At 43.6% G+C, this 24,050-nt stretch overlaps 1 protein-coding gene across 3 annotated transcripts in view; it reads left to right on the top strand.

The window, feature by feature from the left end:
• Nucleotides 1-8,374: 8,374 nt before the first annotated feature.
• The window catches only part of CRLS1 (cardiolipin synthase 1), a 44,969-nt gene continuing 29,293 nt past the window's right edge, over nucleotides 8,375-24,050 (top strand). The window contains exons 1-3 of one of the 3 annotated variants that reach the window (XM_071211540.1): nucleotides 8,375-8,891; nucleotides 11,442-11,579; nucleotides 15,725-15,854. In XM_071211540.1, the coding sequence (XP_071067641.1) occupies nucleotides 8,571-8,891; nucleotides 11,442-11,579; nucleotides 15,725-15,854 (589 nt within the window). In that variant the 5' untranslated portion in view covers nucleotides 8,375-8,570. The remainder of the gene's footprint in view (nucleotides 8,892-11,441; nucleotides 11,580-15,724; nucleotides 15,855-24,050) is intronic. The other 2 variants (XM_071211539.1, XM_058287538.2) reach the window with 2 other exon arrangements.

Consider the following 24,050-nt stretch of genomic DNA (forward strand, 5'->3'; position numbering starts at 1 on the left):
GCAATGGGCCAAGGGATGTGGGCTGTCCCTAAAGGCTAGAGAAGGACAAGCAATGGATTCTCCCCTAGAGACCTGTGTGGGATTTCTAATCTATACAACGTAAAATAACGTATTTGTGTTGTTTAACACAAACCCTAGGTTTGTGGTGATGTTACTCAGCATTAAAAAACTAATAAATGTGTGGTACACACTTTTATTCAGTTGCAAGACCAACCAACCTCTGCCAATCTGAGCTGTTTAGAGGCCCTCCGGGAAGAACGGGAGCTGTCGATGCTCTTCTGTTAATTCAAGAAAGATTAACTACAAAAAGTTAACCCGCCACCCTCAAAACCTAAAGAAAAGGAGTGTCCCAGAATGTATTTCTGGGTTATTTAAATCCCCTTACCTGGTGTGTCTGTCCTCAGTGCCCCTGGGTGTGTAGGGCTCTTTGTGTAATCTTTGGTTAGAGTTCCACATTGCAAAATTTAGACTTTACCAATAGACTTAAAGTTATCAGTGGAATTTTTTTCCTTTCCCACCTTCATTAACACATTAGTTTGTAGTAGGCAGAATGACGACTTCCCAAAGCAGCCCAAGTCTAACCCCCAGAACCTGCGGACATCTTAGGTTACACAGTGGATGGAGCCCCTTAAGGTTGCTCGTCGGCCGACCTTTAAAAAGAAAAGATTGCCCTGAACCATCTGGGGGGCCCAGCGTGGTCCCAGGGTCCTTAGAGGCCGCGGCAGGTGCTCTGCCAGCTGACTCCTGGCCCCACCCCGGGAGTGTCCCCTGACCCCAGCCTCCCGGGCTTCTCTGAACAGGTGCTCGCCAGGCCCTCGCGCCGTCCTCCAGTCCCTCGCCCTTCCCGGCTCCCGCCCAGCAGCCCCTCGGCCGGGCCCGCGCTGGGCGGGAGAGGCGCTCATGCGCTCCGCCCGGCGGGGCAGCACGGGGAGCGGGGGCGTGGGAAGGCCGCTGGCGGGGAAGCACCCCCGCTCTGAGCGCCTGCGGCCCCTCTCGCCCGAGCCCGGCCAGCCCGGGGCACCGAGCCGCAGCCAGCGGTGCTGAGCGCTTCCCGCCTGTCCCTCCACCAGGCCAGGGGGCTTGACAAGGGGTCCGCGAGCGTGCACTGAAATTCAAAAAGGCCTCTTCGTGGGCCGGGCTGGCGACGGCGGGTGTACTTATTAAACACCACACAGTACGGTGTGGAGTAGGAAGGGGTCCGTGCTTTCCACCCGAGGGGCAAAGGGGAGGGCCACGAGCCCCGTCCCACGTCTGTGCCAGCGCAGGGCCCGCGCGCGGACGCGCCAGCCGACGCGGGCGCACGGGGCTGCCCCTGAGGTCCAGGCCCAGCTCAAACCTTCAGCCAGCACAGGGGCAGGCAGGCAGCGTGGGCAGGCAGGCAGCGTGGCCACCCACGCCACCCGAGGACAAGCCTCCGCCGGCCGGGGACGAGAGGAGGCCCGGCCGAGGGGCGCAGGGGCCCTGCGAGCGGGAGTTGGCGAGGCCGCGGGTCCTGCACGAGCCGGGGCGGGGGGGGGGGGGGGGCGCAGCGCGTCTACCTCCTCCAGCCAGACCGGCGCCAGGCCTCGGATCCAGGCTGTGGGGAGGGCACTGTGTGTAGTAACTTGTCCCAGCGGCAGTAAGTCGGGAAATCAGCTGGAAGAAGGCCTGCCATTCCGCGTCCCACTTGGAATGTATGGACAATCTGTTGGTAAAAATGACTCTGAGCTATAATTTCAGTTCTGTAGTTTTTTGTTGTTTTTAATCATTTTGTTACTGACACCTCCACTGAGAGGCCCTAAGAAAAATATGCTTTTCCCCCTTGCTGTTTCTGCAGTAGCAGAGGTTATCCAAGCAGGAACTGGACCACGGAGACCTGGTGAGGGATCAGGCATCTTTCTGGCAGTTCTGGGATAAAGGTTGCATGCCTTCCAAAGTCACGAATAGAGAGGCCCTGGAGTCTGGGGGTGGTTAAATCAATACTTTACAAGGGGGAAGCGGATGTGGCTCATCTGGTAGGGCGTCTGTCTACCATACCGAAGGTCCAGGGTTCAAATCCAGGGCCTCCTGGCCTGTGTGGTGAGCTGGCCCATGTGCAGAGCTGCCATGCACAAAGAGTGCTGTGCCATGCAGGGGTGTCCTCCATGTAGGGGTGCCCCACATGTAAGGAGTGCATCACACAAGGAGAGCTGCCCCCCACAAAAAACGAGAGCCCGGAGTGGTGCCAAACACACAGAGAGCTGACACAGCAAGATGAAGCAACAAGAGACAGGAATTTCTGGTGCTGCTGACAAGAATACAAGCAGATACAGAAGAACAAACAGCAAATGGACACAGAGTTGACAACAGGGGAAGGGGAGAGAAATAAAAATAAATCTTAAAAAATGCATAATAAAAAAAACAACTTTACAAGGAAAGCCCTTGAGAACAGGCACGTGGAAAGAGCGTGGCCAAGAGCCAGAGCACGCAGGAGCTCTCCAAGCAGCTGGGAGCCGGCGCTGCCACGGGCGTGCTTCTCTGGCTTGGTGGGCGGGTCGCCTACAACAAGCCCTTCACATTTATTTTTCATAACTTTTGTTTGATCCCCAAGGGCACTGGGAAACAATCCATGGTAGATGGCTTTGGTCTTTTAGGAACTAGAGTCCAGATACCTTACAACAGTGTAACAGGAATGTGTGTAGATTCCTGAGAATCTAGTACATGACAGGTATAAAAGAATTCTTACATATTTGTGGAAGAAAGGAAATGTTAAGTGTAGCCTAGTTTGTCTCCTTCTAAGGGAATGGGTGTGAAACTGAAACGAGGAGGGGGTGGGCAAATCTCAGAGAGTGCTTCTAGTGCCAGAAGTAATTGTCCATCCCAATCTCTGGCTGGGGCTTACAATGTAAATACACTTTACTTTGGTAATAGCCAGTTTTACTGGGTAAAATCTCAGTTTTAGTGAGTAGGAAAAAGTGAAAAATTTTCAGAAGGGACCCAGCCCTATACTTTGTTCACAATATTCGCAGGGGCAGGGTCCCACTCCAGTTTTGCCAAGAGTCACACCTGTTTTATGCGATCACTACTGGGTTGCCCGACCTGTACCCCTTTATTCCCAGGTATCAGTCTGTGCACCAGAATTAAGGTTATTAAACAATTTGATTTAATCGAAAAAAATTAATGCTTTTCTGTCTGGGTAATGTGGAGACATGGTGTGTACCTGAGGCGTGTGAGGTATGCACAGGAAGTTAATAGCCAAAGAACATTCTACCATGTTAAAAAAACACTTTAAAAACAAAGTTCTTATATTTACATTCCATTTGCAGGTATTACATAAACCTTTAGAATTAAGTAAAGCTCTTAGGATTTTGTTGAGGGAATAGTTTTTTTTTTTAAGATTTATTTATTTATTTATTTATCTCCCCTTCCTCCCCCCACCTCCCACCGTTGTCAGCTCTGTGTCCATTGGCTGTGTGTTCTTCTGTGTCCACTTGCATTCTTGTCAGTGGCACCCGGAATCTGTATCTTTTTGTTGCGTCATCTTGCTGCGTCAGCTCTCTGTGTGAGGTGCCACTCCTGGGTGGGCTGCGATTTTTTTGTGCTGGGTGGCTCTCCTCACGGGGTGCACTCCTTGTGTGTGGGGTCCCCTATGCAGAGGACATTCCTGTGTGGCATGGCACTCCTTGCGCATGTCAGCACTGCACGTGGGCCAGCTCATCACATGGGTCAGGAGGCCCTGGGTTTGAACCCTGGACCTCCCACGTGGTAGGCGGACACCCTATCGGTTGAGCCAAATCCGCTTCCCTCGAATACTTCTCTTGTGCTCACATCTTAAGTTTCCTCACAGATGTGAACCACTGAAGGGCCATGGTATTGATTTAATTTTTTTCCAGTGTGAGGGGACAAGATGGTTTAACATCTTTCAAAATTCAGTCACATGTCCAGAAATGGAATGGATAGTTAGACCATAACATTAAAACAGGGTTCTCAAAGCTACAAAAAAGGAAAACAACATTCTTAAGTCTGACCAGAAGGAAGAAGGGAATGGAAAATAAAGCAATCACACACTAAGTCTTGAAAATCCCTTTGTCACATTTTAAATGTATTACTAAGGGTAGGGGGATAAAAATATTAAAATCAACCCTTTCACTTTTGTTTCAGATAATCCCTGCCTTTGCAAGCATTCCTATTTTCTTTAAAGAATTCCTAGAGGAATCAACCATAGAAAAACTTAGCTAAAGATGTAATTGTTTACATATTCTGGTAATAATATAGCCTGTGCATGAATTCAAAATTATCTAATTCTGTATCCAAGTGTGCCTAGAAATCCAATTAAGTAATATAGGCCCTTTAGGCTTTGAATGTTCAGAAAGGATGTGTATTCAAGGTGGCATCCAGATGGAATGTGGGTGATATATTAATTCAAGCTTACCTGGAATGTGGGGAATATATTAATTCAAAACCTATCTGGTACTCAGACAAACACTTAGCAAAGAGTTGTTTTCTTTCATAAAAGCACCATTTAACTTCCCACCCTTATATCTTTTCTGTATAAAAGAGAATCCAAAATTCTATTCGGGGCTCGATTTTTGTCAGGATGGGAGTCTGCTGAGTCTGGCCAGTCGAAATAAATCATCTTCCTTCTCAGAGTTCTCGTGTCCTGGCCTTCGATACCGCGTACACCTGACTTCTCTGCTACTACAGTAACATCAATACTCTTTCAGGAAAGGACGACAAAAAGGTGGCAGTAGAAGTTGACATAAAACAAATCAGTTTACACCTTTAATAATTTACAGAGTAATCTAAATTCTACAGGTTGGGGGGAATTAATTTTTACAAATCTTGAGGGGCTAATATGCCTAAAGTGCTTGGCCCTGCCACTAATTCACTCTCTCGATTACATGTATTTTGTATCTAAGTCCAATCATTTTATGCCTTCCTATTTAGACTGTTGGTTTGTGTACTAATTGCAATGGTTTAAACCTGTGTCTTTTTTTCTTCGTTTTTTTAATACATATTTTTTATTAGAGAAGTAGTTGTGAGCTTACAAAACAATCATGCACAATGTGCAGCACTGCCATATATCACCTCTCCTCCAACATCTACACTGTTATGGAACATTTGTCACACATTATGAAAGAACACCATCAGACTACCACTAGCTAAGTTCCAAGGCATACACTTGGTATATTTTTTCCATACACCCTCTATTATTAATAATATAGCCTGTGCAAGAATTCAAACTTATCTAATTCTGTATCCAAGGGTGCCTTGTTTCTAGAAAGCCAATTAAGTGATATAGGCCCTATAGGCTTTAAATATTCAGAAAGGATGTAAACTAAAAGTGTATTCAAAGTTACATCCAAGAAAGCGGATTTGGCTCAACGGATAGAGCGTCTGCCTACCATATGGGAGGTCCAGGGTTCAAACCCAGGGCCTCCTGACCTGTGTGGTGAGCTGGCCCACGCACAGTGCTGATGCATGCAGGGAGTGCTGTGCCACACAGGGGTGACCCCAAGTAGAGGAGCCACATGTGCAAGGAGTGCGCCCTGCAAGGAGAGCTGCCCAGGAGTGGCAGCGCACACACGGGGAGCTGATGCAGTAAGATGACACAACAAAAAGAGACACAGATTCCCGGTGCCACTGACAAGAACATAAGCAGACACAGAAGAGCACTCAGCAAATGGACACAGAGAGCAGACAACTGGGGGTGGGGGAGGGGAGAGAAATAAAAAATAATCTTTAAAAACAAAAACAAAAAAAGTTACATCCAGACAGAATGTGGGCAATATGTTAATTCACACTTACCTGGCATGTGGGTGATATGCTAATTCAAGCTTAGCTGGTTTCAAACAAATGGCTAAACCCTAAAAAAACTAACAGAACGTCTTTTTGACCCCTAAACCTCTCCTGGCCCCATCACCTGTGTCTGTTGTACAAAAACAACTTAAAACCCCTCCTCAGGGATCCGCTCTTTGGACAGGAGTCTGCCAGGCCCTGCCAGTTGTAATAAATCTTCCTTCTCAGAATATCCTGAGTCCTAGTCTTCAGTACGCGATCACTGAATCCTCTTTGCTTCCACTCATTAACACTATGTGTTAGTATTGTATCTTTACTATTGTTCATGAGAGAACACTCTCATAGTTGTACTGTTACCCACAGTCCATCTTCCACCTAAACCTGTGTCTTATTTGGGTTACTAGCTATTCAAAACACTTTGGATTTAGCGCCAATAATTGAACTCACGCCTACAAGACATTCCTAGAGAAATAACTGTTTTCCTGGTTTGCTTTAATTTCCAATCCTTAATATTTATTAGAATCCTCACTTGCAAAACTATTTTCTTTACATAATTATTTTCTTCCAGTTCCAGGAAACAGAAAATGTCTGTTTATTGTGTCCCGGAATGAACAACTTAATACAAATAACAAACACTATATACCTTATGTTTATGTCCAATGTAAGAGCAAGACAAACATATCTCTAGAGTTAGTCAATTTATCAAGGGACTTAAAATATCAATAACAGATTTAGGATAGACTTTTCTTTTAAAAAGCTCATGCTTCAAATACAAGTGACAAGTGAGAAATAATGATTAGATTGCAGGATTTTCAAAAGACCTACAAATAGGCTCCAGGAATTTTAGCAAAGAGGTAAGACAGACCGTTATTCAGACTATCAGAGCCTTACAACTTAGCCAAGGAAAGCACACAAACGGCAAGACAACAGCGCCTTCTAGGGGCAGAATTTTTATTTTCACAACTTCCTCAGTAAATTAAAGGACAGGGAGCTAGCTCCCTCCACTCTGATTGCTAATAGTAGCTATTGTTATTAGTTCCCAAAGTACTAATAAGCCATGGTCAAGGAGCTAATTATTCAAGGCTAATGGCATAAAAGCTTTCTTTTCATGTCCTTTGTCTGTCTTACTGTTAGCGTTTTCATGAGTTATAGGAATAGTGATAAAACCCGACCATTATATTTCGCTTATTTGAAAAAAAAATTCTGATAAAATGAAGAGAAAAATTTGAAATTAATTTCAAGCATGAGGCTTAGACTTTAAATATAGATTTTTCTTTGCATTTTTCTTAGGACTTAGTTTTTTAATTAATTTTTTCCTCATTTTGGGAAAAAGTCAGTCAGTGATTCCCAGGCCTTTCAGATATGTAACCTAACCTATTTAGTTTAATCCTATTGGATAAAAATTAACTATTATAGCGTTTGCTGTGCAGAATTTTTAGGTTTCCTGCCCTGCTCTAAATCTGGTGTTAGTAGACATGCTCCACTACTACTTACTGTGTATATCCTAACACATCCCGAACTGTTTCACTGGGTCTCTTTTTCCCTTCCTTCATCCCAGATTAACCTGTTCATTTGTTAGTACCTGTTGAGTTCTAGAAAACGAAGTTAAGGACTGGATATTCTATTGTAAAATGTTAGCGAAATGGTTAGAAGCAATGTTACTTTTAAGTCCTATGTATTGAGATGCTGCCAATCCCTTAGGCCAAAATACACTTTACTTTGCTACTTTATAAAATTTTGGTAGAAATATGAGTATTCTATAGTTAAGTTGGCTTTCTAAAAAACTTAAGTAATTTACTATATTTGAAGGTTTTATTTTATCCTGCGGTTAATTTTTTTCAAATTTTATATCCAAGTCTGTTAGAAATGGACGACATTCCTTTAGCAAATGCTCGGATTTACGATGACGTTCAGTTTCGCCTGGTCTTTCCCTTACGGAAGATCAGCTTTAAGGTGGGGCCGCCATCCTACCCGGCCGGCGGAGGACAGCAGCAGGGCGGGCAGGAACCTTTGAAGTTGTCTGACACGGAACTAAACAAGAAAATAATTCCAGAGCACCGCAATATAGCAATTACTTAATGAGGAACTGACGGTTAATTCTCTCGGACATTCTAATAAGCAAGTTTCTTAACCTCCCTATGCCTATTTCTCCTCATCTGTCAGAGCAGAGGCCTAACGGAACCCACTTCAGCGTTGCTGGTGGGATGAGCCGGGCAGCCCACGGAAGCCCTGGGCCCCACGCGTGGCTCTTGGTACTCAGCGGCTGGGGGCACGGAACTTCCCAAGGCGCCCCCAGCGCCTGCAGCCCCCTCAATCTCGTCAGGAGTGGAGGAGCAGAGAGCTGGGGTTTATTCCTCTGTACCGGACACTTTACTATATAGACTTCCACTGACGACCCAGGCCGCCACACACACCTCCGCGCCCGCTCCCCCTCCTTCCCTCTATCCCGGATTTGCCTGGGTCCAAACCCAGGCCCGCGGCCCTCCTACCCTCTGCGCCTGCGCCGCTCGCGCGCCCTCTCCCCTCCGCGCCTGCGCCGCTCGCGCCTTCCTTCCCCGCGAGCCTCGGGCCTGCGGACGAGCCCCTCCCATTTCCCGCCGGGGACGCTGGGAAGCTGTCGGGGGCTGTGCTGCAAAAGCGTCGCGAAGCCGTCCGTCCTTGACGGCTCCGGGCCCCCTGGATAAGCGGGGCTCGCGGGCGCCCGAAGACCAGTATGGAGGCGCCCGGGGCCGAGCCCCCCCGGGGTCGCTGGAGCTCGGTGGAGAAGCGGGCCGTCGGTGCCCCGGGCTGCTGAGCTCGCGGGCCGCTGGGCCATGCTGGCGTCGCGCGTGGCGCGCGGCTCGTGGGGGGCCCTGCGCGGCGCCGCCTGGACGCGGGGGGCGCGGCCGGGCGAGAGGCGCGCCCGCGGGGCCCTACTACCGGGCCTGCGCGCGCCGTGCCGCCTGGGCTGCTTGCGCGCCCTCGCCCCGCGCTGGGGGCTGCGCCCGTTCGCGCTCGGCCCGCGGCTGCCCGGGGCCGGCCCGCGAGGCCACTGCTCGGGCGCGGGGAAGGCGGCCCCGGGGCCCGCGGCCGGAGGGGGCGCCGCCGCCGAGGCCCCGGGCGGCCGGTGGGGCCCGGCGAGCGCTGCCAGCCTGGTACGTACCGAGGAAGCAGGCGGAGGGCCGGGCCGGGGTCGCCGGCCCGCCCGAGGCCTGGTCCCGGGCGCGAGTAAAGCGCCGGGGTCGGTTCAGGCTGGACGCTTCCGCCTCAGAACTTCCAAACGGCCTCCCTGGAGAGAAGTTACGGGCAGGTCATTCGGTCGGAATGAATTTCAGGGGCGCCAACCGGGTCGGCCGTATGTTTGGTCACCTTCAGTCTCGGTGGTCGAGCTTGAACTCCTCCCCCCTTCTATCCGCACCCGTGGCTGGAAGGGCCTCTGGATATTGCATTGGTAAAAATGGCCTTCGCTTCTTGTCTTTAACCAAAAGTTCGTTTTTAAGTTTCCGAAGCGAATCCCTCATGTTTAGGGCAAGTGCGAGAATCTTCAAAAAGGTATGCGATCCTTTCTCTTTGCCTGCGCAGGTTTGGCTCAACATCATTTGTCCTTTGGCCACCTACGTATGCTGGATGGAGGGAATTAAAATTATTTAAGTCGTAGTTAAAAGATCTCTTAGTCTGGAATGAAAGAGGAAAATTTAAACTCTGTTCTTGAGGCAACGGAGGGAAGTATTTGTCCATTTAATTTCTCCTATTGCCTACCTTTTACCTGTTGAAATACTGCCCAAGCTAAAGACACCCGAGCAAGTGTGTGGGAGAGCTTTTGATGTCATGTTAGCTAGACTCATGCAATTATTACATCTTCAATTGTTATGTCTTCACTGGGCCCCTGCACTGCTATCATCAGATGTACAGCATGGGTTGAGGTGGCCACTTCCTGGCAGGGGTCTCAGCTCCACTAATAGCTAAAGCATGTCGCCGTTTGAATGCTGGCTGCTTTGAAGTTGCCTTATCCTGGCAGAAGTCCTTTCCAGAACGCCAGTAGTTGGTCGAGTATGCCACAGGTTATCTGGTTGTGTAATCTGAGATTAGCTCTCTTTAATTTTAATTTTGAAGCTTCTACAAATGTAGTAACTAGGAACTAATGAGGTACTTTATTTTAACGAATGTTTTATGGTGAGCTATAAACAACCACTTTCAGGTCAGCAGTATTCAGACCTGTTCCTTAACTCATCAGGTGAAGTGATCTGGCTGTTTATCTTGAGTTTTGCCCCCTGGGGTCTCTTTATTCTCACCTTTTGCTTTGTTATTCTTTTTTCTCTATCATGAACTACCTTGTTTGCCTCTATGAGTTGCTGTGATATTGGATCAGAATTTGACTTTTCTGTACCGTTGTATGGTCAGAGTCCATTGTCTGGACTCTGAAAATACTCTGCCCTTTGAACTTGAATTTGGAATATATTTCAAAAAAGCTTCCATTTAACTATATAATGGGGTCTACTTTCAATATAAGACTCTTGAATAGAAGTTTACTTCTTGATTGATGATTGTTCCTTGGAGAATTTTTGAGTTTTCCTGTAGCTTTCAATCACGGTGTTCTGCCACCTGACCCCAGCAGCAGCAACCCATTATCCCTCCAAGCTGCCTGAATATTTGCTCTTGCCAGATCCTATTTTTAAACACAACCTTCATATCTTTAGAGACCACCTTTTCTTACAGGGTAGTTCATGGAATTGGAAAAGCTGTCTTAGAAATGCTGACTGGCACTTTTCCCCCCCCCCCTTTTAACCCAAATTAAGGTTTAGGCAAGTTGGCTACTTATTAAGAAAGAGGTTAAGTAGGGTTCTGGTGAGGAAAATGTCCCGTGGGAAACTCAGTGGAGAAAATCCAGCCTTTAGTCAAAGGCATTTCCTTGGTGCTATTTCTGTACCCTTGTACAGGGTGTCTTAGCTCCGCTAGGATGAGGCTTTTTAAAGTTGAAATACCCTCTTGTCAAGGAAGGGATATTCTTGAGAGCACCTGCCAGAGAGCCCTTTTGTTAGTGCATCTTCAAACACCCTGCCTCAGAATGAGGTTTCAGGGACTCCTAAAGCCCTCATGTGGGAGCTGTGACGTCCTGGGTTTCTAGGGTTAACATTAGAGGCTTGCTGTTTTGAACAGACTGAAAAGATTTATTTCCTAAATTTCTCAATCCCTATTCCTAACTCCATTTTCTTCCAGCAGTTCTCCAACTTAGTGATAAGGTTATAGAATTAAATCTTGATTTTTTTTTTTTCTTTCATTTGGATCTCTATGAAGTATAGCATTCAACATTCCTTTGATAGGTGTAGCGTATTTGTGTAGGGGAGTGAGGGAGTTTATTTGCAATGAATGTTTTAAGCTGAAATGTATGAGTTTGATAATTTGGCTATTTCGTGACATATACTAAAGGTTTGAGTTTAATGAAGTAGATAATATGTTTTCTCTCTTTAGAAAAAGACTTCAATTTATCTAGTAGACGCCTTAGTCTGTATTTGGGTACGTGGTACATCATCTGTATTCTTGAAATACAGTTTTAGAGAGATGTTGTAAAAAAGATTAGAGTATGGATTTAAAAACTCAAAGTACTAAATTTAAAGACTATGTAAGTGTATTTTTCAAATGCGTTTAGTTATTTGAAGTGTGAATTTGTAGTATTTAATTTTAATTTTCTTGTCTTTGTGTTTTAGTATGAAAACCCATGGACAATCCCAAATATGTTGTCTATGACGAGAATTGGCTTGGCCCCAGTTTTGGGCTATTTGATTATTGAAGAAGATTTTAATATTGCACTAGGAGTTTTTGCTTTAGCGGGACTAACTGATTTGGTAAGTTGTAAATGTCCTCTGTGTTTTGTTCCCTTTCCAAATTCCAGGATCTCTGCTGCTACACTGCAATAGCATAGCCTTAGCCTGCTTTTCCTTGGTAGGAAATCCTTAAAATGAATGTGAACTAGTACTTTGTGTAAGGACTTGTCTTTAGCATTTATATGGGACTTTATCTTTACAGCAGTAGGAAGGCAGAGCCAGGGGTCTTTTAACTCTTGATTTTAAAGAACACCATTAGAAATCTGCACGAAGCTTAGTGCTTGCTTTGGGAATAGAAGTAAAAGAGAGAAGCTGTATAGCTGATTTCTACTTACTGTAAGTCAGGGTAGAGAGAAATATTCTGATCTGCAAAAACAGTTGGTTTTACCCAGTGGAGAAGGAAAGTGTGGGCTGGTTGTTTTGACCCAGGGAAGGTGCGTGTGACCAGGGAGCTTTTGGAGGCCGCGCTCTGCTCAGGTTTCTACTAGCAGGAGACCGGGGGCACCCCTCAGATTCAGTTCGGTTCCTGGTCCCTGCTCCACACCCCTGTGGCCACCCTAGGCTAAGCATCAGGTGTCCATCCTCCCTTCACTACCGCAGTAGATGGACAGGAGGAAAGAGGTCTTGGACACTACCATATCCGTTTTGGGGGAGGGGAAGATTGAGTCGATGTGTGTCAGATTAGAACTTGAGTTACAGCTTTGTGTGTTAAATAGACTTTTGTGGACTGACCAGACAGCTCCATCATCATGTATACCATTATTTGTATTTGTTACCCACCTTGTTTCATAAAGGATTTGAAATGGCTTACAAAACTACACACCCTGGAGCTATACAGTGAGGGAAGTAAGGAAAAAGTAGGGGAAACATTAAGAATCAGGGCACAGTTGGCATATAGGATTCAACACAAGGCTGCTCTCGAGTCCATGTGAGCGCCTGGGCTGGCAATATTGATTTGGCACCCCTTCATACTGACTATGTTTGAACAGCTTTGCTCAGTATTTACTTAGTGAGAATAGAGAGAAATTAATTTCTATTAATAAAAGTTGCATAGTCTCTTTTTTGGTAATGTCAGCTCCTCCTTTTGGGGTTCCTAGAACAAAATTCCACCTGTCCAGTAAGCATTGGTACGAGGTGTAAAATGAACTGAAGATTTTGGAGAATAAAGAGAGGAGAGCATTTGTGTTATATGGCATTTCAAAAAAGGCATTTAAAAATGGAGCCTCCAAATTAGCTCTCGCCTCTCTTTTCCCAGAGTTCAGCTTCTTCTGTCACCACCTTGCCCCACTCTCACAACCTCGGTCCTTCTCTTTTGCTCCTGCTTTTATCTCTGAAGCCTGTAGGCCTGTGTGCATTAGTAATGTGGTCTCCAAGTCTGCCCAAGGCCAGTACACTGATAGTGCAAACCTTTTTTTGCGAAAGAGCCAAGATCTTTGCCAGTTACTGGATTCGCTTTCTCTTCTTTTTTTTTTCCCCCTAGATTTTTGTGGTTGTTTTTTTTTAACTGCCACATGAGATTGCAATATTCACTGACTGTAAGGCCACATTTACATTTTTCTAATTATATAAAATAATGTATGTAGAAACCTGAGTTATCTGACACCATATTTCACAAAGGTTTTGATGCTTCTAGATTTGTCATTAGGCAGCTGACTACTAACTCACCTGGGATTTAAGCAGGAAAAAAAGAGGGCCTGAATTGTGCTGTATTTGGGGAATAGATTATAGGAAAGCAAGAGCTGAAGCAGAGAGCCCTGTTAGGAGGCTTGTAGTAATCTCTGGGAGCACTAGGGGTAGCTACCAGTGCCACCAAGCTACCACCCAAACTACAGGCTGGTAGTTTGGAGTTGGAGAGAAAGGGGTGGGTTTGAGAAGTGTTTTGAAGATAGAGTTGATTGTGGATGGATGTAGGGAGAAGAGTGGGTGAGAGAAAGAGGAATCAAGTATTAGGAGCACCAGGCTGTTTTCCTCCCTCCCAGCAAGCAGCACAGTGGAGAAAGAGCTAGTAAAGGGCACCAAGAAAGAATATCCAGTGGGAAAGGAAGAAGCTTGGCAATGGGACATCCTAGGCATTACGTGAAGAAAGTGCTTCAGTTATATGCAGTCAAGTAAACTGAAATACAGACTTCACGGGTGGCCTTTATGATCGCCATCTTGCAGGGGTGGGGGCAGGTGGAGAGGGGTGACCAGCAGATGTGAGGTGGTAATGACTACATGTCACTGAGGAAGTTTTACTTTGTAGGGTAATAGAGAAAGAGGGTCCAGGAAGGGTTGTTTTTAAAGATAAGCTATACGAGGGAGTTTTTTTGTCAGCTAACCAATGAATTAAATGATGAAGTAGAAAGATTAATGCTAAGGAGAGATAGGAGAGGAGGGAGGCACATCCTGGAAGGAATCAGGGAAGGCAGAAGGGAAGTGGATTTGGTGGTAGAACAGGAGGAAATTGTGACAAGCTGTTTCTTTTATCCTGAGGAAAATAAAGACATGGTCATCAGAAGGAGAAGGGCTGAGAAGGAGTGGGTCTGAAGTAAGGGCAGGCGGTGTGAGAAGAAAAGGTGGACACAGTAAGCAGGTGTGGGATTGCCAGGAAGTATTGCGTGCAGTCACGAATCTGAAGTAAGACCAACCAGCCTGTTTGTGTGTTTATCTTGAGCGGTGTTCAGTTGCTTGGTCGCAGTCTGGAGTTTAGGGATAGTTGTGTTTCAGCAGGGGTGAGGGAGTTACAGATGTTTACTGTGGAGTGACAGTGTGATGGCCTTGGAATCTCATGTGGGTTAGGGAATGATGGGGGGTAGTAAGACTGAGCACGTGGGAGGTTAAGGCTTCTCCAGTTGAAGCTGAACTGAAGCCTGGGTCTTCTAAGGCCCCAACTCCCAGTTCTAGGGTAGGTAAGAGGAAAATAGAATTTTGATTGCTCTAGTAATAGTAACTGATACTGAATAACTGAGGATTTACTATGTGCTGAGCATTGGTTAAATATTAAGCACATTATGTAATGAGGACAAATAACACTTTGAGGTAGATAATATATCTCTGGTTACAGATGAGGAAACTGAGGCTTAGTGAGGCTGAGTATCTTGCTCAGGGTTGCACAGCTAGTAAGTGGAACAGCCAGGATTTGCACTCAGTTCCGTTCAGTTTCAAAAACCATGTTCTTAACCACTGCCCTGTACTGCTCCTCTCTTATTGGAATGCTTGAGATACAGAGGATTTAGTTATCTCTTAAAATGTTCATATTTAATTGTCTAAATTAATCTTATCTTTTTCCTAGGAAAGAATAGAAAATTTAAATGTTTGTTGAAACCTGAAGTTAAAATAAGTAGAAGCCAGGTAGGGACTTGGGTAAACCAGAAAATGGCTACTGTGTATAATGAAATAGGTATTACTTGATTTCAGTGCATTTCGTGGCCCCAAGAGAGCCAAATCTTTCAATTTCTCACCTTAGGCTGGAGATCCACATTTCAGTGGGAAGACTTTGAATATATAAATAGTGGCAACTAGTTTATATTTTTAAGAGCTCTGGGCAAGTCAAACAAAACCAGCATGCAGGCCCCATTTGGCTTACTGGCAATCAGTCAAGTGTGACCTTGTTATTAAAATATAATTTGTTTCCAGGATTAGTGAAATAAGTAATTTAGGTATCAAAAATTTCAGCTAGGCCAGGTGCAGAGGAAGAGTCTTATTCAAGTACAGCTGTGGAATACAGTCAATATCTAATTAACAGTATTAAAACAGAACATTAACAGTTGTAATTTGAACAACTGGGTTATATTATGGGAAAGGTAGTAGGGGTCATGAAAGTTAGAGAGTCTTACAGCCAAAAGGAAATCCTTATAAGTACAAGCCACTGCTTTAGCTCTGAGGAAATCAGCCCGTGGGTCAGAAGATGGTGGTCCTAGCCCAGGCCCCGTCAGCTGGGCGTTCTGTGACTTTTGGAAGGGTTGTTTACAACTCTGAATTTGTGACTGGGTTTATCCCAAAAAAGAGCATTGTAAAATTATTGAGAAATACTGGGAAGACATTGAGAAAGAAAGTATAATAGAAATGAGAAAGTATGTTGACATTAAATATGAAAGTACAGTGATTATTCTGGTATCTCTTAAACTTCAAGATCTCTGCTCTGTACCTATTATGACATTTACTTAAAAAATAACTTCTGTTTTCAGTTGGATGGATTTATTGCTCGAAACTGGGCCAATCAGAAATCAGCTTTGGGAAGTGCTCTTGATCCACTTGCTGATAAAATACTTATCAGCATCTTGTATGTTAGCTTGACCTATGCAGATCTTATTCCAGGTAAGAACACAGTCCTGAGTTCTTGGAAAGAGTGCAGAGAAGAATGGCATTAGCCTAGAGTTTTTTCTGATTGAGAGGCTAAGACTTTTTATTCCAAAGATGTATATTTAAACTTTAAACTTTTGCCCAATTTTAAACTATTCGTTTGCTTGTCAAGCTCTTTTACTTTAGAAGTTATGCCCTTGTTACACTATTAGAATCAGTTGTTTTCTTAGTAAGACTGTTTAAAATTAAGCAAATATTTCACAACACTAATTCAAATTTCTCTAGCATGTTTTGAAGTTGTATATATTCTTTGTACCTAGTTTTTTGCAAGTATTTTAAAGTTTTCCTATGCCTATTATTATGTTTAAGTATTTTAATTAGAATTAAAGGGAACTTTGAATCCTGAGGATGTGTATAAACTCTTGCATTAGTATTATTATTTAGACACGTAGACAATTTTCAGATAACACAGTTTGTACATTATACAAATACTCTTCTAACAAAATTTTATGATCCTTTGTATTTTGCACGTGCTTTTTGATTGCTCATTTTCTATTTCTCAGTCAGTGTTTCTCCCTTAGTTTGGATTAAACTTTATTTCCAAGCATTAGAAATAGGACCTAAGAACAAAGAAGCTGCCAAGCTGTCCCTCAGTAATATGCACTTGTTGACATTTGAAAGAAAGACGTTGGTGGACTTGCACTCTAGTTTGCTCAAGCTGGAGACTCTCTCCTTTACCTTTAGGCCTTTAAGTTCCCATGCCAAATGAAAAATAAACTGGACTAGTGTTTGTGCTTCTTTGAAAGTCAAAATTGAGGCGTGTATGTGATTGGGGATTAATGGGGATTAAAAGAACCAAGAGAGCATTCTGTTGGCATCATGCGAAATTATTATTTTTTTGAGGTACCAGGGCTGGGGATTCAACCCAGATAGCCGGCGCTCAACCACTGAGCCACATTGGCTCCCCTAAGTTGGTTTTTCGTTTGTTTGTTTGTTTCTTGTTTCTTTGTTTTTAGGAGGCATGGGAAACCAAACCTTGGACCTCCCATGTGGGAAGCGGAGCTCAACCACTTGAGCCACATCTGCTTCCACAAAAATTTGTGTGTTTTCATACCTCCCGTTTCTCAGTTACATTATATTTTGTTGTGTTGCTTTACGAGGATTGGCTAGGTCACATCTCTTTTGTATAGAAATTGTTTCCACAGTTTTCCTAGTGTGGATGCTGTTGCTGTGAAGTTTACCCAAGTAGTAGACTTGGGCTTCTCTCCAAGCCTAAACCGTAACTGGGGCTTCCCTTCACTGAGGTTCTAGAATCTTCCATCTTCTGTGTCGGGCCTGTTGTTCCAGGCTTTCTGTCCTCCTCTTTGTTCGGGTTAAGGCGCTCCTTTTGTTAGCGTACACCCTGCACTTGTTTCCTCTGAAAGGGAGCCAGCATTGCAAGCCAGTACTTAGATGCCTTGCACAGTTAAAATGTCCTTACTCGACACTCAGGCTTGATTGCAGATTATTTTCATTCAGAATTTTGAAGACTGTATTCCAGTCCATCTCCCTATTGAGAAGCCCCATGTCATTCCAGTAACTTTTCCTTTGTGATTGTTTTGTAATAGAAAGCTTTTTACAATTTTTTACGTTATTCCTAGTTGATGTTTTTAAAAAGTGATCTCTCTCAGAAATTCATTTCCTGTTTGTGTGGTTCCTCATTATCCCAGCACTTTTTACTGAAAAGTCTGTTCTTCTCACATTCACCACAGTGTTCTCAATTAAACACATGGGTCTTTTTCTGGGTTGTCTAGTTTCCCCCTATAGATTTGTGTATCCTTGAGCCAGTACCCCCTTAACTACTATTGCTTTGTTAGAAATCTTGATGTCTGGTAGAGCAAGTTCTTCCACTTTAGATATTATTAACATAAAATTACCTTTTCAAATTCCATTGAAAAACTTTCAGGGATTGCATTGAATTATAGATCTTTTGGGTAGAATTGACACCTTTACAATATGAGCCTTCTAGTTGACGAACACTATATATTTATTCTAGTTAAGTCTTTTTTAATGACTCTCATAGTTGTATAGTTTTCTTCATAGGGGTCATATTGGTTAAGCCCTCTGTTGCAATGTTGAGTATGCTTGGTGATAGTAGGTGTCTGTCTTATTCTTGACTTCAGAGGGGAAGTGTTCTGCATTTCCATATTAAATATATATATCCTGTAGAATGTTTTTTTTTTTTTAAAGATTTATTTATTTATTTAATTTCCCCCCCTCCCCTGGTTGTCTGTTCTTGGTGTCTATTTGCTGCGTCTTGTTTCTTTGTCCGCTTCTGTTGTCGTCAGCGGCACGGGAAGTGTGGGCGGCGCCATTCCTGGGCAGGCTGCTCTTTCTTTTCACGCTGGGCGGCTCTCCTCACGGGCGCACTCCTTGCGCGTGGGGCTCCCCCACGCGGGGGACACCCCTGCGTGGCACGGCGCATCAGCGCTGCGCATGGCCAGCTCCACACGGGTCAAGGAGGCCCGGGGTTTGAACCGCAGACCTCCCATATGGTAGACGGACGCCCTAACCACTGGGCCAAAGTCCGTTTCCCTATCCTGTAGAATTTTGTAGATGCCATTTTTCAGGCTAAGGAAGTTCACTTCTGTTTGCAGTTTGCTAAGACATTTTAATCATAATTTGATACTGAATTTTATCAAACTGTTCTTCATGTATTATGATCATTGATCATTTGATTTTTTTCCCTTTAATCTGTTCATATGTGGTGAATTGCATTATTTATTTTCTGTCAGACCAACCTGCAAGTACTGGTATAAATACAACTTTGTCATAACATGTTATGAAGTTATTGCTGGATTTGGTCTGCTAATACTTTGTTGAAGATTTCATATTTAGATTCATGAGGTTGAACTGTAATTCTCTGAATAGTCTTGTTAAGTTTTGGTATTAGATTTATATAATAGCCTCATAAATGAGTTAGGGAGTATCATTCCCCGCCCCTCCATTTCTGGGAGATGTTGGAGATTGCAGTTATTCCTCCTTTCTACCTTTGGTAGAACTTATTGAAGCCACTGAAGCCTGGAGTTTTCTTGGGGGAGGGGGATAAAATTGGTGATTCAGTTTTCTTTCATAGTTGTAGGATAATTTAGGTTTTCTAGTTCATTTTGTGTCTGTTTTGTAAATAATGATGTTTTTCCAGGAATTTGCCCATTTTCATCTACATTTTTAAAAATTTTAACATAAATTATAATTCTCATTAACTTTTTGATGTCTGTAGAATATGCAGTGATAATCCCTCTTTTTCATCCTGGTTATTAGCTATTTGTCATTCCACACAGACACACTTTTTTTTTTTTATCTTGACGAGTCTTGCTAAAGGTTTGTCAGTTTTGTTTATCTTTTCAAAGTACCAACTTGGACCTTATTGAGACTTTCCTATGTGTGGTTTATACTTCATTAACTCTTTTTCTTATTTCTTTCTCTCTTTTGGGGAGGGGTTTGTTAAAGTTCCTTTTCTAGATTCTTTGGGGAGGGGTTTGTTAAAGTTCCTTTTCTAGATTCTTTAGATATGGGAACCACATATATACTTCTAAATTTTATAGTAGCTATGAAAAAGAAAAGGTGAAAATAATATTTAATGATTTATTTAACCCACTATCTCCAAAATATTATCATTTCAATATGTCATCTTTTTTTTTTTTTTTTAAAGATTTATTTATTTATTTAATTCCCCCCACCCCCCCCTGGTTGTCTGTTCTCGGTGTCTATTTGCTGTGTCTTGGTTCTTTATCCGCTTCTGTTGTCATCAGCGGCACGGGAAGTGTGGGCGGCGCCATTCCTGGGCAGGCTGCTCTTTCTTTTCACGCTGGGCGGCTTTCCTCTCGGGCGCACTCCTTGCGCGTGGGGCTCCCCCACACGGGGACACCCTTGCGTGGCAGGGCACTCCTTGCGCACATCAGCGCTGTGCATGGCCAGCTCCACACGGGTCAAGGAGGCCCGGGGTTTGAACCGCGGACCTCCCATATGGTAGACAGACGCCCTAACCACTGGGCCAAAGTCTGTTTCCCATCAACATGTCATCATTAAAAAATTACTTTAATGAGTTTTTTTAATATTATACCTTCAAGTTCTGTTGTGTGCATTCTGCACTTAGGGCACATCTCAGTTTGGATTTGTCACATTTTGAGTGCTTACTACTAAGCCACATATGGCAGTGGCTATGTTTTGGTCAATGCAACAGTAAATGGATACCAAACTCAGTACTTTTTAGCTTTTATTTTCTGCAGTTTTCATGTAAGGTTATACATTTCCCTCTAAGTTTATTTTCACTACATCTCATGTTAATATTAGTATTACTTATTTATTTTTATTCCTTTTTTTTGTTTTAAGGTACATGGATCACACAAAACGTTACATTAAAAAATATAAGAGGTTCCCATATACCCCACACCCCCCACTTCTCTCACATCGACAACTTCTTTCGTTAGTGTGGTGCATTCATTGCATTTGATGAGCACATTGTAGTTTACACTCTCTCCCAGTCCATTCAGTGGGTTATGGCAGGATATCTAGTGTCCTGCATCTGTCCCTGCAATATCATTGAGGACAATTCCAAGTCCCCAAAATGCCCCAATATCACACCTCTTTTCCCCTCTCCCTGCCTTCAGCAACTCCCGTGGGGATATTAGTATTTTTGTCATTATTCTAGTTAAAATATTTTCTTATTTCCATTATGATTCTTTCTTGACCTTTGGGGTTGATAGAAATGTATTTCTTAATTTTTCAACAATTTGTAAACATTTCATGGCTACTTCAAATGAATGCATATTCTCAGTTGTTGGATGTGATGCTCTGTCACCTTTTTATGTCAGTTATGAAGAGTGAGTTAAAATTTCTCACCGTGTTTATAGTTTCCCATTATCTTACTTTGTAGTTCTTATTTTTGCTTTGAAGTCATGCTATTAAGTGTGTTTAAATTTATAATTATATCTTCTTGGTGAATTGAACATTTTTATGATGTGGTCTTCCATATTTTTTTTCCTTAATGTCTGATTTTTTAGATGTTACTGTACCTACACTAGCTTACTTTCAGTGTTTGCATGATCTGTCTCTTTTTCTTTATTTTTATTTTCAACTCTTCTATATCCATATATTTTAGTTTTCTCCTGTAAACAGCACATGGAGGATTTTCTTTCTTTTATCCAGTCTTACAATCTGTATTTTTTAAACCAGAACATTTAATCCATTACCATTTATGATGATTATTAATATTTGCATTTGTCTTCCATTTATTTTATGTGTTGCTTGTCCCATATGTTCTTTCCTACTTTTGTCACATTTTTTTCCTCATACCAGTGTTTTGATGTTTAGTTTTGGGGATAACTAAATGATATTTCCATTTAGTTATCCTCAAAATTACAACATCCGTATCTAATTAAAGTTTAATGTTAATAACTTTGTGAACATTCTGGACACTGAAAGGACCTTAGAATAATTTAACTCCATTTACTCCTTTTTTTTTTTTTTAAGATTTATTTTTTATTCATTTATTTCCCCTTGTCCCACCCCCCCCCCCTCAGTTGTCTGCTCTCTGTGTCCATTTGCTGTGTGTTCCTCTGCGACCGCTTCTATCCTTATCAGCGGCAATGGGAATCTGTGTTTCTTTTTGTTGTGTCATCTTCCTGTGTCAGCTCTCCGTGTGTGTGGCACCATTCCTGGGCAGGCTGCACTTTCTTTCGCGCTGGGCTGCTCTCCTTAACGAGGCACACTCCTTGCGCGTGGGGCTCCCCTATGCGGGGTCACCCCTGTGTGGCAGGACACTCCTTGCGTGCATCAGCACTGGGCATGGGCCAGCTCCACACGAGTCAGGGAGGCCCGGGGTTTGAACTGTGGACCTCCCATGTGGTAGGCGGACGCCCTATCCATTAGGCCAAGTCCGCTTCCCCATTTACTGTTCTCTTACCTTATGTTATTGCTGTCATACTTTAAACAAGTTTTATTATTTTTCAAGAGGTACTGGGGATTGAACCTGGGACCATGTACGTGGGACGCAGGTGCTCAAACATGGAGCTATGCCTGCTTCTTTTCTGTCATCCTTTAATTTTATATATTTCTTAAAGCCACATGTTTATACAGTCAGTGTTCATTGATTTATCTTTATATTTGCTACTGTTTTCTAGTCTATATTTGATGTGTTTCAGATCTTCCATCTGGGGTCATTTTCCTTTGTCTGAATATATCTTCTAGAAATTTTTTTTTTTTATTTAAAAACTTTTTATTGCTGTAATTCGTCTAATTTCACATTACAATAAAATATAACAATACAGAGAAAATCACTTATAAAATTATAGGTAAACAAACGTTGTGAAACAGGTCCTTTCAATTTGCTTACAAGTATAGTCTCTCAAACTTGTGAAGAATGTTTCCAATGCTGAGAGATAATTTAGATGCTTTTGAAGAGAAAGTGCCACATTTCTGGTGTATTCCAGGTAGCGAATAGTCTCCATTTCAGAGAGGATTGACCATGGAGAATCTTAATTTGGTGTTCCAGGTTTAAAGTTGGGGGAACTCCAGCCCATAGTTGGAGTTCTTCTGGATCCACTGACCTCAGTGACACTCAGATAGAGGACAGAGTGGGCGAAAGCACCTGGCAGGTTGAGGGAACTTGTGCTGTGGTGGTTTTCATGACTCTTCGAGTGTCTTCAGTGCTTTTAGCATCTTCACCATTTCCTCTTCTTGTAGGAATTGTTTGGATCTTTCTTCAGTTAGTTCATGGACCATCAAAGTTAACTTTTTGTACAGCATCACCTTCTTTCTCTTTGCCTTTCCACAGGTGTCTATTCTAGAAATTCTTTTAATAAAGATCTAGTGGTCAAGTTCTCTCTCTCGCTTTGTGTGTGTGTGTGTGTGTATGTGTTTCCACAGCTCTTGATATTTGGTTCAACTTCTTCTAAGTCTTTAAAATTGCCTGGCTTAAGTTACCAGAATCAGGCCAGGGACTCACTAATGGGGTGCAGGTTTTCTCGCATTCTCCTTGCACTTTCTTGGCCAGCCAGCAGATGGTGCTCATCCCCAACCTTTCCACAAGGTGTTTCTTTCAGTTTCTGCTTTCCAGTGTTTTTTTTTTTTTAAGGTTTTTATTTATTTCTCTCCCCTTCCTCCCCGCCCCAGTTGTCTATTCTCTGTGTCTATTTGCTGCGTATTCTTCTTTGTCCGCTTCTGTTGTCAGCAGCACAGGAATCTGTGTTTCTTTTGTTGCGTCATCTTGTTGTGTCAGCTCTCCGTGTGTGTGGCGCCATTCCTGGGCAGGCTGCACTTTCTTTCGCCCTGGGCGGCTCTCCTTACGGGGCACACTCCTTGCATGTGGGGCTCCCCTACGTGGGGGACACCCCTGCGTGGCAGGGCACTCCTTGCGCGCATCAGCACTGTGCATGGGCCAGCTCCACATGGGTCAAGGAGGCCTGGGGTTTGAACCGCGGACCTCCCATGTGGTAGGCGGATGCCCTATCCATTGGGCCAAGTCTGCTTCCCTCCAGTGTTTCTGATTTCGCCAAAGCTGAGATTCAAAGCATCTTCTCTGGCTGAATTAATTGAAGAGAAGCCATTCCCCACCCTCCAACACCCTCCCTCTTCCCTTGTAACAGCTGACAAGGAGGAAGATGTCTGTTCTCTTCTCGGTCCACTGCAGTGAGCCAGTGGTTTTTCCCAGGCTTAATGTCTTGAGGTTGGGGGGGAACCCTTCCAGCCGCTGGGGGGGTTTGGTAACTTAAGTTTGTCGTTTCGGGTTCTTTGTCTCTCTGTCCCTCTCCCATCTGCGGATTTCGCTGCACTGTCCTGGTCTGCTGGCCCCCAGAGCAGGTCCCTGGGACAGCTTTTGGCCCTTTCTCCGTTGTTTTTGTGAGAGAGTTGAGGCCCACCTGCCTACTTTGATGCCATCTCCTTGGAATTTAATTTTAACAGAAAGAAAATCAAATAAGCAAAGCAAGTTTTTGTTTTTTAATGTCCTCCTTTCTTTGTTTCCTTAGAAGGGGGCTGTTCTAAATTACTTCACCAGATATTAATGGAAACCAAACTCTAGGATGTTCCCATTTCTCTATTATATGTTTGATAATTTCCTATACACTAATTTCTTGGTTCTGTCCATCTGGAATTCTTTTTCAAAATTGAGCTTTGTGGATTTATTCTCATATTTTCTCTTATTTATTTATTTATCTACTCACTCTCGGTTTT

The sequence above is a fragment of the Dasypus novemcinctus genome, chromosome 24, assembly GCF_030445035.2.
Source record: "Dasypus novemcinctus isolate mDasNov1 chromosome 24, mDasNov1.1.hap2, whole genome shotgun sequence".
Taxonomy (NCBI): Eukaryota; Metazoa; Chordata; class Mammalia; order Cingulata; family Dasypodidae; genus Dasypus; species Dasypus novemcinctus.